This window comes from Trachinotus anak, unplaced genomic scaffold (genome assembly GCF_046630095.1).
Source record: "Trachinotus anak isolate AG129_WGS33_773 ecotype Australia unplaced genomic scaffold, CSIRO_AGI_Tana_v1 ptg000010l, whole genome shotgun sequence".
Taxonomy (NCBI): Eukaryota; Metazoa; Chordata; class Actinopteri; order Carangiformes; family Carangidae; genus Trachinotus; species Trachinotus anak.
In genome coordinates this window covers 3,245,577-3,262,074 of record NW_027273861.1, presented here as the reverse complement: position 1 = coordinate 3,262,074, position 16,498 = coordinate 3,245,577, and the positions used below count along the sequence as shown (strand labels likewise).

Here is a 16,498-nt window from a genome sequence, read left to right as displayed (position 1 = left end):
TGGCCAAATGAACATGACATTATTAAAACCATCCTCAGTTGAGTCTTCTACCCCAGTCAGCGGGACACAGCGCTGAGGTGATTGCTGTATGGATGCCTTCAACATGTACAGGCCCCGATGCTGCCACAGACAGGATGTATGACTGAGTAATTATTCGTCAGTCAGTTTTGCCGATTTTTATGACCTTGGCAAAACATTATCCAACATATTCCCGACACTTAGAGTGAAAGAACTCCACTCCCTTCCTTATTTCCTACTAACCTGAGTCGATACTGAGTGAGCGTTGTGGACAAAAAGTTATGCATCCTGGCATTTAGAATTTAGAGATGTGGCAAAACAAGCTGTTTAGGTTTTAGTCTAGTAGTTTCAGCCCTCATTAGAGTGGTAACTAATATCCAGGGATATTTTCCTCTCTGATGGAGCATAAAATAACAAAAGCTATATCCCTGGTGGATATTGATGACTGGTCTTTGGTTTACTGTTGTAAATTTGCTGGCTGCATTTAATATGTCTAATATGTCTCCTGTTACTTGAATTAGAGCTCACTGATTCATTAGAGAAGTCTAGCTTCATTAGTCTAGCCTCATTCTTTTTCTTGCCTTCTCTTTTCTGCTGTGTTTGCCATGTCCCTTACTTTAATAGTAAAAGCACTCTGACATAGAGAATGTGTTTTATAATAGAATAAGGATGGGAGGGCTTGCTTGTAATTGGTTCCCTCTGAATGAGGTCCACTGTATGAAAGACACGTGCTCCGCTGGTCGACCTGTTACTGTTTTACATTGCACATGACAAAGGGAGTAACCCTATAGTCTAATAATCCCGGGCGTATGATGGAGGGAGTATCAGCTGTGGAGGAATTCAAGCTATTTTTACTCTGCACGGTGAGGCCGGTTGCTATGGTGTTGCCCATTAGCACCGTTGCTATGCTGGCATCTCAGTGCGGGGTGTGGCAGGGTGCGTGATGAGCGGTGCCATAGATCCACTTCAGAGTGACTCATATCCTCAGAGCTCTGCTGCCCTATATCTGAGTATGAGTGCACACACCAACCCACACACACACAAACACACACACACACACACACACACACACACACACACACACACACACACACACACACACACACACACACACACACACACACAGACATCCAACAATGCTGTGTGAGCAACAGAGAAATGATGATAAAAGAGAGTTTTCAGTCTGTGACTTGTGTTCAGGATGAAAAACACACTAAGTGTGTGAGGTGTGTTAATGCGAATACATCTGCTGGTCGACATGGTCAACGTGACTAAAAACTGATAGTTGGCTGGAAAATTCAGCACCTTTACCCATCTGCAGTGTTTTTTTCCTTGACGTCTGTCCCTGCTGAGGCTTAGGAAACACCCAGAAGCTTTTGTATATCATGTTATTAAATGAGGAAACGTGATATGCGGGCGCATTGATTTCCTGTTCACACCTTTTGTGAAGGTGCCTGTTGTGTGAAATGTTGGGCTGTTGAAGGGTTTGTGTTGACAGAGAGTGTAGTGTTGATGGTAAGAACAGGAAGGTGTTGCCTGTGGAGCTGTGATTAAGTTAGATCGGAGGAGGAGGAGGAAAGTAGGTCATTGGGCCAGCAGGTCAGTGAAGCACGGATGACATCACAGTTATACAACCCCTGCTCTCCTGTTACACAACGCTGGCTCTGCGCTGCAGCTACTGCTGCATCCTCTGCTGATAAACTGCTGTCAGTGACTAACTTTTCCCCCATCTTCTTTTATTTAGTTTTCATGTCATTAATATCATTTCATTTTTTGACTTCCTGTTTTTTTTTTTCTTTTTTCCTCCCATTTGATTCTTTGATTCTGTGCTGTGGAGCAGAAATGCAAAAGCTGCATGTGTCTGTTTTTCAGTGCAAAGCCTGTAGATAAAGATCTACACTACAACTCTCCATCCTCTTTAGTGCTGCTGCAAACTGTAGCTCGCTGTCTGTGTTGACAAAACATTAATCTTAGATAAGATGCCCATTCTCTGTATCTTCTTTGCGAGTCACATGCAGTGAGCAGTGAAATAACACTGCATAGCTGGAAGTCAATGGGCCATAATAAAATCTGCTTCACCTCTCACTGTCATTTTTCCTATGCGTGTCTCAACATGAAGGTGTGAATGCTCACAGCACTGGCTGACTTACTTGTTTTGATGAACCTGGCACTAAGTTCATTTAAGCCACAACACATTTTTCTATTAACCACAACAACAGTCATTGCTCACACATCTCCTGTGTGCTGCCATTAAACAGACATGATCCAAGGTCAGCCTTAATTTGAAACATCCTCAAAGCTGGGTTTGATGTACTTTATTCTATTAGTTCATTATTTTTATGTATTATGTTTTTTCTACTGCGTATTGAAATTTTTTGCTTGTAAATTTGGAACAGTTGTCTTATGTGCTATCAAACGTGAAAATTAAATGAAGCAGACATTAAAATCACATCTAGTAACAGAGCTACATTTTCATGATGTGTTTAGTGGCTGCTCTGATATTTTGGGGGCCTCCTCTGAATGTGCAGTAAGTGGAGGTGTATTTTATACTGCTTAAACAAATGATGCTCACGATAACAGACCTCATGCAAACTCTTTGTGAGTCTGTATGAGCTGATGTGTCTTTTGTGTAAATCTCTCAAGCAGGAAAAATTCAAATATAGGCACGTCTATGGTTGGAATGTAAATGTGAGTGTTGACCATGATGCACTGAGAGCATCACTGAAGGGATGTTCTCACCAACACAAATAGAACATTATGGTGAGAAAACCTCCCACACAGGTTGTGACGTTAATTGGCTCATGAAAAAAAAAAAAATGGGTCAAATATTGAGGCTTAGACACCCAGTGGGCTTTCTCATTTTAAATGGACAATCTATTGTAGGCCTACCTGTGCAATGAGAAGAGTAGAGTCAGATGATGGGATGAATCAGTGGCTGGTGGGTTTTTTTTTTGGTCCCTTTAATTATAGGTGCTTTTATGTATCTGTCACATCAGCATTCTAGGTGGCAAACATGACTCAGATCTTCTGCACCTTTGCAGGGGATCATGGTGCCAGACATTTCACAGAGACATCACAGAATATCTGGAGGGCCCCTCCTTGTTGTACCAAGATGTTCCTGCTACTTGCTGGCTCTTCATACTATATCATTAAACTGTTTCCTGCAGTTCAGGATCTTTGCGTGACGGAAGTCTCACCACCACGCTTAATAATATTACTTTAAATTCATGGCACCTCTTTTTTTTTTAAACCATTCCCTGTTAATTAAGAAAACAGAAAGCCATTGTTTCCTGCTGTAACACTGGCACACACCCGCTCCACCCAACCCTGATCCCTTACCTTTTTTAAGTGCAGTGTAATTAGACAGACAGACAATATTTGATGTGCACCTTAGATTGAAAACCTCAGTCTCACTGCTGCATCAGTTTGAGTTCAGCCTGGCTGCTACAGTAAAGATCTGCCACGGTGCAGCAGGAGTCAGCTGGCCATCTGGACCCGTAGGAGAGCGATGGAGAGCATGCATGTGAATAAAAAAATATTCCATGCAGTCTCACATTTCACACTGCACAGGCAGCTTTACATCCAGTCCATCTTTGGTTGTCGGCCAAGAATGATACACTGCATTCTGCCTTTCACATGCTGAGCTGACAGGGATATAGCAAAGGTGTTGTACATAACTATACATAAATAAATACACTGCACAAAAGAGCTGTATACATATGCATGTGTGTGTGTGTGTGTGTGTGTGTATGTATATGAATATATATATATATATATATATATATATATACATATGTGTGTGTGTATATATATATATATATATATATATATATATATGTGTGTGTGTGTGTGTATGTGTATGTGTATATGTGTGTATATATATGCTATATGCAGAAGAAGGCTTAATAAATAAATAAATAAATGCTTTACATGACAAAAAATTAATATATATATAAAAATAGGGATGCACCGAAATGAAAATTCTTGGCCAAAACCGAAAACAAAAATTGAGGAAACCAAGGACGAAAACCGAAACACCGAAAGAAATGATTATGTCAGTTATATTTTCAGGTGATAAATTAAACCCGACGTGGAGAAACTCTTTGCACATGCACCCCCTCTTGAATTTTCAGCATTGCATGTTTTGCAAATCGCTATTCGTGGGTCTTTCTCTGGTGATAGTGAAATAAGTCCACACCGCAGACATGCTGGCTCTTATCACGTTTCCCGCGCGCTGGACGCGCTGTCTGCCGCGTGATCACAAGTTTTGGCCGTGTTGTTTCGGTGATTTAGGTTTTTCGGCCGAAAACCGAAAATGCACTTTTGGGTCATTTTCGGCCGAAAATTTTCGGTGGCTGAATTTTCGGTGCATCCCTAGAAAAAAATATAAATAAATGAGTTAATTGATTTAAATATCGATAACTTATTTTAACCAATATTTTGATTAAATAAGTAAAGTGGGACATGCATAATTGAAATAAACATATCACAGTCAGATCCTAAATGAATATTATGTAAAAAGTAGTTGATTCAGCTTAATCTATATCTATATATAATATATATATGTATAATAAATGGATGTATTCATGCAACACTAGGCTAGGATCTCTGTTGTGCCTTGCAATGAAATATTGCTGGAGATGAGTGAAGATAGTATAACAGCATTTACTGAATGCTGTAATTTGCTTGATCACTCAAACTGAACATATAGTTCAGAGATATCTCCAGCATCTGTGAAGACATCTCTAATGACCACATTCATGTCTTCTAATCCTTCACAGACTCAGATGCTGCTGCCATGTGCCACACTCAAGCCCGAAGCAGACGAAAAACTCAGCTCAGTGAAGAACTTTTGGCAGCTTTCTCCCCTCTGATCGAGCGACTCACAGAGCTCCACTACCACAGTGCGTCCACTCAGACCCTGCCTTCGTCCAGCAGCACCTTCCTCATCCTCTCACAGGACTGGCTGTACTGTCAGTAAGGTAAGATTTGGATTTAAACTGCTTTAAAACACTGTGTGGTGATGAAGCTGCTGCAGTTTGTGATGTTGTGGCCTTTTTTTTTTCCCTCAAAGGTTCATTCACAAATGTCTACCTCACGATTAAAAGAGCTGTCTCCAACACTGCAACCCTGAACAGGATACAAAATGACCTCGAGCATTGACCGGTAAGTCACATGTTTTGATTTACCTGTTTAGCACCACATAGAGCTGTTTCAGCAATCAATACAAGGCTGTTAAGGACTCGGTGTCTAAGTTCTGTGTCAGAATTAGGAGGGATTGATTATAAAAATGTTAATAAAATTTTGTGGGGAACGAACATTAGCTTCAGGTGTTGGTTTGTTTGCTCTGCAGGGATGACAGCAGTATCTTTGATGGGTTAATGGAAGAAGATGAAAAGGACAAAGCAAAACGGTGAGATCCCTGTGGTTTCATCCTCGACCATTTTACTTTTTATGAGGCTTGATTTCATTTTAATTATTAAAGCTTCACTGAGCAAGATTACACGTAAAAATAGACCTCGATCATGAAGCAGGGGTGCATCACACTGTCCCATGCCTCATTGCCCCAGTTGAATGCAGCCGCAGTCTTTTTTAACTCTCATATCAGTGCAGAATTACTAATGTAGCTTTTGCAGGTGCTCAGACTATATAATGAAAAGAAAATGTGTGACCTGTGTCTAAATCCTCAGAGTGTCCCGTAACAAGTCTGAGAAGAAACGCAGAGACCAGTTCAATGTCCTCATCAAGGAGCTGGGTACCATGTTGCCGGGCAACACCCGCAAAATGGACAAGTCCACTATTCTGCAGAAGAGCATCGACTTTCTGCACAAACACAAGGGTAAGAAACTCTGATGACTGCTAGAAATGGGTTTGGGGGTCACATATTTCTCAGCTGAAACTGACTCTGTAATGTTTTATGTCTCCTTTATCAGAAATTGCTGCTCAGTCAGAGTCAACTGAGATCAGACAAGACTGGAAGCCTCCTTTTCTTAGTAATGAAGAGTTCACTCAGCTGATGTTGGAGGTGGGTTATCAGAGAGCCAGATATATAAACCCAAATGTCCTGTGATAGAGGTCAGCGATCAAGTTACACCATTAGTCGGCTGGGCTAGAGTTCCCTCATCGGCCGCTGTTCTTTCAAAATGAATTGGAATGAACAGTTTATATTTGAGGGCATTTTACAGCCTGCAGTGTTGCACATTTGCCCTAAACATGTATTTGCACTAAATTTAGATACTTTTTTTCCAAAAAAGGCAACTGGAGAGAAATCTTTTTGGACAAACCTCAGCTACTTTCCATAGAAGAGAGTCTGCAGTACTGCCCCCTGAGTGAGAGGCTCACGTCTCAGGCAGAGAGGCAGAGCAGCAGTTTGTTAACCAGACAGAGGCTGTGCTCTGTGTGAGAGAGAAAATAAAGATATTCTGTCGCTTCTAACTTTGATCTCTGAGTGATCATTTTACAGTGAATGTAGCTGAAATCACAGCACAGTCTTTGTCTTTATATCAGATGACGTCGTGGTAATAAAATCAGGACTTGAGCAGCAGCTTGGAAATGACTTGGAAGTTAACATTTAGTCTTATTGGGGTGTGTTTCAGACACTATTTCAAACTCGATAACAGAAAAGGAAAATTAAAACATGTAAATGAGAGCAGCTTTATTAAAATACTGGATATATGAACACAGAGGAGGAGAGAAGCAAACAGATGAAGAGCTGAAACCAGCTGACACGGGGCTGAATGCAAACAGCATGAGATGTCAGTTGTTTACAGTGGTTCCACAACAGGAACCACGGTTTTAACTACTTAATCAACCACATGCAGTTGAGCCATATACTAGGTTTCAACCTGATCTTGTTATTTACTTTTATTTACATGAGTGAATTAAAGGAGTATATGTTGTTTCTGACAGGCGTTAGATGGATTTTTCCTTGCAATTATGACTGATGGGAATATAATCTACGTCTCTGAGAGCGTGACGTCTCTACTAGAACACTTACCTGTGAGTATAAGGGGCTCAGGCTCTGAATTAATGATAATATAGAGTCAATATAACACTTTTAAATTTTCATCACTTTGTATCTGCTCTAATTACTGATGGTCTAAAACAGTGGCCACTTGTCTGCTCTGAGTGAAGTGTACAATTTATTTTGTGTGTTTCAGTCTGATCTTGTTGATCAGAACCTGTTGAACTTCCTCCCTGTGGGGGAGCACTCAGATGTGTACAAGGCTCTGTCCTCTCATATCATGGAGGGAGAGACGCTGACACCTGAGTATCTGAAAAGTGAGTCCTCGATGAAATCTTTTATAGGTTTTGTGGTTTTCATTTGTCTTACCCTGCTGTTATATTATTGCACTGTCTTGTTAGCCAAGTCCTAATTCTTAGACTGAGATCTCTTTTCCTCTGATCTGTTTTCCAGCAAAAAATCAGCTAGAGTTCTGTTGCCACATGCTCCGAGGGACTATCGACCCCAAAGAGCCCCCTGTGTACGAATATGTCAAGTTCATTGGAAACTTCAAGTCCCTGAATAATGGTGAGTCACGATTTAAAAAAAGCGTCTGAGCCTCCAGGTCAGTTTTTGTGGTTGTGAAGTCAGATTTTTTTGTGTTTCTCTTTTCTCCAGTGCCTAACTGTGCCCGAAACGGTTTCGAAGAAGTGATCCAGCGATCACTTCACTCTGCCTTTGAAGACAGAGTGTGTCTCATAGCAACTGTGAGGCTAGCCAAACCACAGTTTATCAAGGTGAGAGTCATTAGCTGTTCTCCCACTTCTCACTTCTCCTTTTTATCCGGTTGACACACATTCAGCCTCACGCTGCAGGGTTAGAATAAGGTAGTTTTAATTAGAACAGGGCAGGCAAACAACATTTGGACCCCTGACAACTATTATGTGCAGTCTCCTTTTGCCACTTTTGCTCAGTTTGAAAAACAAAAACGTCTTAATCTTTTAGTCTCTTGCCCACACACGATATCCCGTCAGAATGGGACTGAAACTGTGTGGACCGAAATCTAAATGCCCCCAACAGCATCACAGAACCACCAGATCCCCCCACTGTTGGGGTCAAGCATTCAGGCCTGTATTGTTCTCTTGCTGTGCACCACACATGCACTCGCCCACTTGTGGAGAATATGGTGAGGGATGACTCATCTGACTGTATCACTTTTTTCCACATCTCTGTAGAGCAGTGCCTCTGGTTTTTGCACCGCTCTCAAATGTTTATGCACTGCATAATATCCCTCTATATGTAACTGTAGATAGACTGTACTCGTTGGCACAGTCTGATCACGTCCTGCGTTGACATTGTCAGGCTACATCCACACTAATATGTTTTAAACATTTTTTTTTTTGCTCTGTTTCCTCCTGCTGTCCACAGAGTTTTCGAGCCTCTAAAACAGAGACTTTTGAATACACTGCTGAACCCATATTAGTTTGAAAACCTCAGGGTTGTGTTGTTGTGAGGATTGGGAAAACAGACTCCTTTGGAAATGTTGATGTAGACACCCACATTTGCTCCCTGATTGGGTCTTGTTGGTCACGACTGCCCGTGGTGAAAACAACATGGATAACAAATTACAGTCATTACTGACCTTGTTGTCTTTGCTAGCAGCTGTTGTGCAGTGAAATTCTGCATTTTAACACTACAACTGTCTTTCCTGTTCCTTGTTTGTAGTATTTTCTGCAACTAACCAACTGCAGAGTACCGTAGAAGATTTGCTTCCTGTTTACACCAGCTGGCACGTGCCCAGTGTACGTGAATGGTCATGTCCGTGTGCATTTTCAGGTGTGATAGTATGGATGGAGATTGTTTCCAATAATGAGCTAAAACGGTTTATATTAGTCTGGACGTAGCCTCAGTCGCCTGAGGAAGAGTTGCTCTTCTGCTTTTCCTTACATGTTCCACTGTCATGCACGAGCGTTACAGTCATCACACGTGCACTGTCGAAAACTATTTCCGATCCCATCCACTGACATCTTTCCCATAGATCGAAATGCAGATATCACTTTAATTGTGAAGGTGATATCTCAGTAACGCTTTGAGGACATTTCTTAAAATTTGGTAGAAATATTCAGTTGCACTTAAACTGATGAAATTTTGGTGGTCAAAGGTCAAAGGTCATGGTGAGCTCACAAAACATGTTTTTGGTTTCACGATCTCAGGAATATCTTCAGGGCATTTCTTCAAATTTGGAACAAATGTCACCTGGACTCAGATATATCTATATTTATGTACATAAATATAGAAAATGTCAGAAAAATGTCTAAATACGTTCTTCACTTCCACCCCTTTCCCCCTCAGGAGATGTGTACTGTAGAAGAGCCGAATGAGGAATTCACCTCCAGACATAGTTTAGAGTGGAAATTTCTCTTCTTGGATCACAGGTACAGTTTTTTCTCTACTTGACGGCTCTTTAAAAGTCTTCATTTCAGTGTGTGTTTTTATTTTTTGATGTTTTCTGCTCTGCCGTTTTGTATAATGTGGTTTTGTATATTTATTACATTATTGCAGAAGCACCTAATCGACACCTAATCTATTTGGTTCAGATAAATTCAGTCAAACTCTGGTGCAGATTTAACAGCCACCCGAAAAGAAAGGTGTTGTTCTGCTTCCCTTTACACTCTCCACTTTTGTTTGTGGTGTGAAAGCAAAATGCTCAATGTACGTGACTGTGTGAAAGTGGACGCATGATTTAACATAAACTCAGTAGTTAAACTACTACCAAATCCAAAGCACCACTGACAGCATAGTTCTGTTAAACCAGTGGTGTGTTGAGCTTGTGTCATACTCTTATGTATTGTAACATTTCCCCAATATAAAGTGATTGTAACTTGGCGACCACATAGTAACTATCCCTGTAATGTAACTGTATAAAACACCAGATACAGTGCAGAGAGGACACAGTTCATTTTCAATCACTTCCGGTAACTGTGTCACCTTGGTTTCTCCACCTCCTGCCCCTTTAGGAGACTAGCCAGAAGGTCTGAGTCAATTCATTCAAATGGGAGCGAACATGAACACAGATTATGACAGATTCTTTCTCCCTATTGTCACTGCAATAAATATTGGATCCATTTTTCACAAGCCACAGATCTTCAGAACATTCTGAGACTAAAATGTCATTTTTTGAGACAGCAGATCAGGAGAAAATTTACTTTTTTTGAGACCTGTCTCTGTCTCAGCAACACGCTCTTGCTCAGTAAAACTTGTATTTTTTTGCTTAATAATACTATGACTGCTATTATCATTTAACTGTTATTAGACTGAAGTCTGGGTTGATTGCATATTAAGATAGTGGATTAATACGAGCAGCAAAATCAGGCGCACATTTATACTGTATCTAGAGTTGTGACATCATGACCACACCCACCTAAAAGACAGGAGGTGTATACCATTTCATACCATTGGTGCTGCCTGTAATGCATTATCTATCTTTGAAAATACTTCTTTGTTTGTTCATTTTCTTTCTGTTCGTTGCAGTTTTGACTAAAAACACTTATAATCAGTTACTTCTTCATGAGCGTTTTGTGACCCCAGAGACCATAAAGAAACCTGTAAAGAACAGTAAAGTGCAGTGTAACTTGCTGTCAGTTGCCAGAATTAGATTTCACCATGTGGGTCCATGTATAATCCGTTGACTCATGTGTAATGAACGAGTGTGAATGAGAACCTGACCCCCTGGACCAAATGAGCCACATGAAGAGTGTGGAAGCAGCCGAACTCTGTGGTCCTCAAGGCAAACATTTTATACTTTTTACCTGTGACCTGCAGCTTGTAAAGACACACTGCCGGTCTGTAGGCCTCAAGATTTAACATGTGACATAAAGGTCACAGCTTCAGCTGCGTACTGGCTTTACGCGCAGACGACAGCCAGGGCCAGAGGCTTTATGTTTTCTGGTTGTCAATACCTCTGTCCCATTCCTGTGAAGGCATTATCTCAGTACTGCCTTGAGGGAACTTCTTCAAGTTTGGCACAAATATTCACATGGATTTAAGGATGAACTTATTAGATTTTGATTGTAAAAGATCAAGGTCAAGGTCACTGTGACCTCATAAAGCATGTTTTTGGCTATAATTCACAAATTCTTACACTAATTAAGACACAATTTAACTCAAATGTCTATCAGGATAAAATGAAGTGATGATATTTTATATCCAAATGGTCAAACGTGAACTTCACTGTGACATCATAATGTTCTACAAAAACACCTCTGGCCATTATTCAACACTGTTACTCAGGAAGGAGAGACTGTGACCGCATTTCCTTGGCTGATTGGTGGAGGTTAACAAGTGTGAGGCGGTAACTCTGGTTATACACTGGAACCTTTATGATAATTAGGCCCTAAATGGTAACGTTTGGGTCACAGTATAACAGAGTATGTGCTATAGTGTATAACATTTACTGTGTTTGTCCAGAGCTCCACCCATCATAGGTTACCTCCCGTTTGAGGTCCTGGGTACATCAGGATATGACTACTACCACGTAGATGACCTGGAGACACTGGCCAAATGCCATGAACACTGTGAGTACGTTTGTCCCAGCTGTCAATGAAGCATCTTCTCTGTGAAGCCTCAAACAGGAAATGTCAGTCTCCTCCTCCTCCTGATTTCTCTGCAGTAATGCAGTATGGCAAAGGAAAATCCTGCTACTACAGGTTCCTCACGAAAGGGCAGCAGTGGATTTGGCTTCAGACCCACTACTACATCACCTACCACCAGTGGAACTCCAGACCAGAGTTTATTGTTTGCACACACACTGTTGTCAGGTACGTGGAAGATTTACCCTTTGATATTTACATGTGTAAAAGAAATGCATCTTTCTTGTTGTCATCGTTCACTTTAATCAGGGTTTTATATACACATATATATTTTTCTTTGATCTGTAGTTATGCTGAAGTAAGAGCAGAACAGCGAAGAGAACTTGGAATTGAAGCATCACCACCTGAGATCACAGCAGACAAGGTGAGGCTGCTCCGACACTTATTAGGTTTTTTTGATGGTTCTTTTTTAAGGACACACACAAAAAAGTTTTTCCCACACCAATACTGTCTTTAGTGACTCTATACCTCAACCAACAGCAGTCCCAGGATTCAGGCTCCGAGTCCCAGCTCAACACTTCCAGTCTGAAAGAGGTTTTAGAACGCTTCGACCACAGCCGGACGCCCTCGGTCTCGTCTCGCAGCTCACGCAAATCGTCACACACTGCTGTTTCCGACCCAACCTGTGAGCACCATGAACACACAGCTGCTCATTATCAAGCAACGTGACACACACATCTTATATTAAGTGGTCTCCTGTTTAAAATCTGAGCATCATGTTTATGTTTTACCCTCAGCATCACAGATGAAGCTTCAGGGAGACAGGAGTACACCGGGTCACCAGTCTGTCTCTGCTGTGGAGATGACATCACAACGAAGATCATCTATCAACAGTCAGGTCAGGGAAGGGACAAGAACAGTCTGGTGTAAAGTTTCTCAATAAGTGTGTCATGGATCATGAGGAATTAACTGGGGATAAAAGGAGTGGCCCCACCCTGAACTCTCTATTCCCTCTCTGCCCTTTTATCCTGATTTTTGTTTGGTGTCTATTGTTTCCATCAGCATTCGATGAGCTCCCAAAACACAGGACCGAACATGACACCATCCATGGTTTCTCAGCAGCCGCAGCAGCCGCAGCAGCAGCAGGTGCAGCAGCAGGCACAGCCGCAGGTGCAACAACAACCAATTCAGAACAACGGACAAGTAAGATATTTATCTCTTTTGTTTTCAAGCCTAATTTATATGTTATATTAAGACCCAGAACATATCTTTCCATTTCTGTCTGTGGGGCCTCATCACTGTATTTATTCTTAAATATAATTTTAGATAGTTTTCCAAGTTATGATTGATAAGAAAAAAAAACTCCTTTGATAAATAAACAGGCATTTCAGTTTCTAATAAATGGCATACTTCCAGTGCTTTCTGTTCCTGAAAACACATATTTACAACATGAGAACAAATGTGTGAGTAGAGCTGCAATGATTAGTAGGAAAATAACTGCAACAATTTGGATAATGAATTAATTGCCTATTGTAAGAACCTTTTATGGTAAATGCCAAATTTTTTCTGGTTTCTACTTCTTGTTTTGATCATTTGCTGATAGAGTCATAGAAGATAGAAACTAGGAAATTTAGATTTTCAAGAAAACAGATGACAGATTAATCCCTGTTGATTAATTCAGAAAACCAGGAATAAAAAATGTGATCTGATTTGCATCTAAATTATATGGGAAAACAAGGGAACAGTATCACATTATAACTTGAAAAGTTTCTTGTTATAACAAGATATTTACACATTATGAAAACATACAATTCACCATGTTATAACGAGAAAAGTTTCTTGTTATCACAATATAATTAGGGCTGTCAAACGATAAATTTTTTCTTAATTGAGATTAGTCGCTGAATTACAATAGTTAATTGCGATTAATCGCATGTTTTATCACATGATTAAAATTCTTTTTTTCATTTCAGAAATGTTTTCTCTTGCCTGACAACACATAACCGTCAGTCTGTCTGAACTAGAAGCTAACGTTAGCATGTCTGACGTGTAATTATGAAGATGTCTGATAATTTATTTCTCTGTAGATGAGCTCTGTGAAAGTTATATTTTTATTTTCCAACTCAATCGATCTTCACCAACGAGGATTCAGACATTTGATTTAAACACTTTAGGTTTCCCAACATGCCCCTTTATGCAGACAGGAACCGCCCCCTTTTTGCTCCCACAGACAGCTGAGCCCCCTCTAGTGCGTCTAGTTATCACCTCCCAGGGACTAAAAACGTCTAACCCCACATATGTGAATGGTGGAGATGTTCTTAGACGTTCTGGGGGAAGGTCGGCCATTTTTTGAACCATCTGTTTTCTTCACAGTTTGCGACAGATGATGCAGTGATGGAGAACTGAGCTTATCAGCCGCTTTCCAGCAACAATCCAAAAGCCGGCGATTCTTATTGCTCCCTCTGTGAACTGTGGTCCTTGGTGTTGCACCTTTGTGTGATAATAGGTCACCAGTAATCTTGTGACATGACTTTGTTTGGGAAGAATAACTGGGTGTTTCAACTCTGAATCAATCGAGGCATGTCTCAGACATCCACCAATCCGCAAGACACCCTCACACATGAAAGGGTTGAGTGCCAAGAGTGCACTTGATGTCGAAAGGGTTCTATTCTTTTGTAGTGCAGCATACTCGTCTGGATAAGCATCTTTTTGAACAGACTTGAGTATGGCCATCTTGGCTGCTGCCAACTCTTCAGGAGTATGGGGTTTGTTGCACAGATGCCATCCTTTGCACTCTGATGAGTCTGAGTTGTACGATCGGGCTTGATGAATCAAGAATGAGGTTTGCTGTCACTTACATGGGTGGCACGGGTGGTCACCTGTGGCTTAACATCTTTATCTGTTTCAGGATTCACCAGCTCAAATAACCTCCTGCTCCTGTGTCTCATACTTTTCAACCTTGTGAAAGAACTCAGGTCATGTAAACCACATAGTGTGGTTGAGCTCTGGTGGCCAGGTCAACCGGATTTTTATCCAAAGGCACATAATGCCACTGTTGAGGACTGTATCTAGCACCAGACAGCGACTGTTTAAGATAGGAGCGGGAAAGATTGAGGTTACTTAAATCATGTAGTGATTTTTTCCAAGTTTCCCACTTGTTTCGCTTGTCCACAGGGAGATCGGTGTCCGTGTCATGAGCATTAGCAGAAAGTTCTCTGACCATCTCTTTTGAATGTAAAGGTGTCACTGTTTATGTTCCAGCACAAACTAAGGCTTCTCTGCATTGGCAGATCTTCATCAAGGGCCAAATCTTTTCGACACGTAGCAAGATCTCCCGGGGAAAAGGCTTGCATGACTGTGATGCTATTTGAGGCAATCTTATGCAGTTTGAGGTTAGATTCTGCCAGTGAGGCTTGAGTGCACTTTAGCAAGTCAATCACCTCAGTTTCAGTTGGCAAAGAGATGAGCCCATCGTCCACATAAAAGTGTCTCGCAACAAAGTGGCGTGTGTCAGATCCATACTTCTGTTCACCCTCTTGAGCAGCTCTACGAGGACCATATGTAGCCACTGCAGGGGAAGAACTGTTTCCAAACACATGGACCCACATACGGTACTCAACTACATCCTTGGCCAGATCATTATCCTTATGCCAGAGGAATCTTAGATAGTTTCTATGCTCTTCTCTGACTAAGAAACCACAGAACATTTGTTGAATGTCAGCTGTCAGGGCAATGGGTTCCTTTCTGAATCTTAGCAGTACTCCAAGGAAGGAGTTATTCAAGTAAGGGCCTGAGAACAAGACCTTGTTCAAAGAAATACCACCTTCTTGTGCGCTTGAGTCAAAGACGACTCGAATCTAGCCTGGCTTTTGTGGGTGGTAAACACCAAAAATAGGTAAGTGCCAACACTCCACACTTTCGTGAAGAGGAGCTGCTTCTTCAGCGTGTCCGTCTTCAAAAAGCTTCTGCATAAAGGCTACATATTGTTCTTTCATTTCAGGATTTTTGTGCAGCGTGCGTTGCAGAGAACAGAGATGAGAGAGAGCTTGAAAGCGGTTATTTGGAAGGCGTGGCCTGGGTGACCTGAATGGCAGGGGAGCCACCCAGTTTCCTTGCTCATCTCGATGAAGCTCCTTGTGCATACATCTCATGAAAGCTTCATCCTCGAAAGATGGGGCAGGTTTATTATCATTTGCTATTCTTGTGAACACATTGTGTCCAAGCTTGTCCTCTGGTGGCATGCTTGCAGTAGGATGATTGGACAGATGAATAGTGGGATTGTGACTTTGCTCCCTGCCATACCTCGTCCTTTGTTGATGTTGATGTAATTCTGGCATGGTGTCATCAAGGATGGGCGTCTGTACATTAGTTTTGAAGACAGCTATGGTGGGCTTGTGGGCGCCATCGATGCAGACCTCCCCTACTATAACCCACCCTAGGTCCAGTCGCTGGAAAGTGAGATGCCACCGGTCTCAAGTGTGCATGAGAAAGAGCGACCTCCGGTGTCGGTATTTCTGTCTGTTACACACACAATAGGCAAATTGTTGCGTGTACAGTCACCTGTGGTGAGCTCTGAGTAGAGTGTAGCTAAGAAGACTGCACACTGTCGATGCCATCTCCAAATGCCAAAGTCTCTCCTGCTAAAGTGCTTCGAACAACTCTCCTGATCCTCTTTGACTGCCAGCATATAGGCGAGAATCTTCCATCCTCTCCTATAAGCATGATTAGGTGCCCACCTTGAGTCCCTCCATCGGAAAGATTTCCCATGGATGAATCACTGAACACCACCAGCTTTAGTGAGCTGTCTTTTCCCAAGTACTGAAACCTCAAAGTCACCTCCTCTGACTTCAGTTTTCTGATCAGTTTATTTGCACAGTGCAGAGTCTGAACAGTGGCATGCTTTGTACTGGACGCCAGGATGGATATGTCACACATTATGTCAGGTCTG

The 16,498-nt window shown here is 41.6% G+C and overlaps 1 protein-coding gene across 7 annotated transcripts in view; it reads left to right on the top strand.

Moving 5' to 3' along the window:
* Positions 1–16,498, top strand: part of clocka (clock circadian regulator a) — a 42,177-nt gene that overhangs the window by 13,166 nt on the left and 12,513 nt on the right. For 6 of the 7 annotated variants that reach the window (XR_011692329.1, XM_071486891.1, XM_071486894.1 and 3 more), the window contains exons 3-18: positions 4,800–5,000; positions 5,093–5,184; positions 5,372–5,431; positions 5,709–5,857; positions 5,952–6,043; positions 6,928–7,017; positions 7,179–7,299; positions 7,436–7,549; positions 7,640–7,758; positions 9,314–9,396; positions 11,429–11,535; positions 11,631–11,778; positions 11,899–11,974; positions 12,091–12,235; positions 12,348–12,448; positions 12,613–12,753. Coding sequence is in view for 6 of the 7 variants with exons in the window: in XM_071486891.1 (XP_071342992.1) it covers positions 5,165–5,184; positions 5,372–5,431; positions 5,709–5,857; positions 5,952–6,043; positions 6,928–7,017; positions 7,179–7,299; positions 7,436–7,549; positions 7,640–7,758; positions 9,314–9,396; positions 11,429–11,535; positions 11,631–11,778; positions 11,899–11,974; positions 12,091–12,235; positions 12,348–12,448; positions 12,613–12,753 (1,566 nt within the window). In the remaining variant the exon portion in view is untranslated. The remainder of the gene's footprint in view (positions 1–4,799; positions 5,001–5,092; positions 5,185–5,371; positions 5,432–5,708; positions 5,858–5,951; positions 6,044–6,927; positions 7,018–7,178; positions 7,300–7,435; positions 7,550–7,639; positions 7,759–9,313; positions 9,397–11,428; positions 11,536–11,630; positions 11,779–11,898; positions 11,975–12,090; positions 12,236–12,347; positions 12,449–12,612; positions 12,754–16,498) is intronic. The other variant, XM_071486893.1, reaches the window with a different exon arrangement.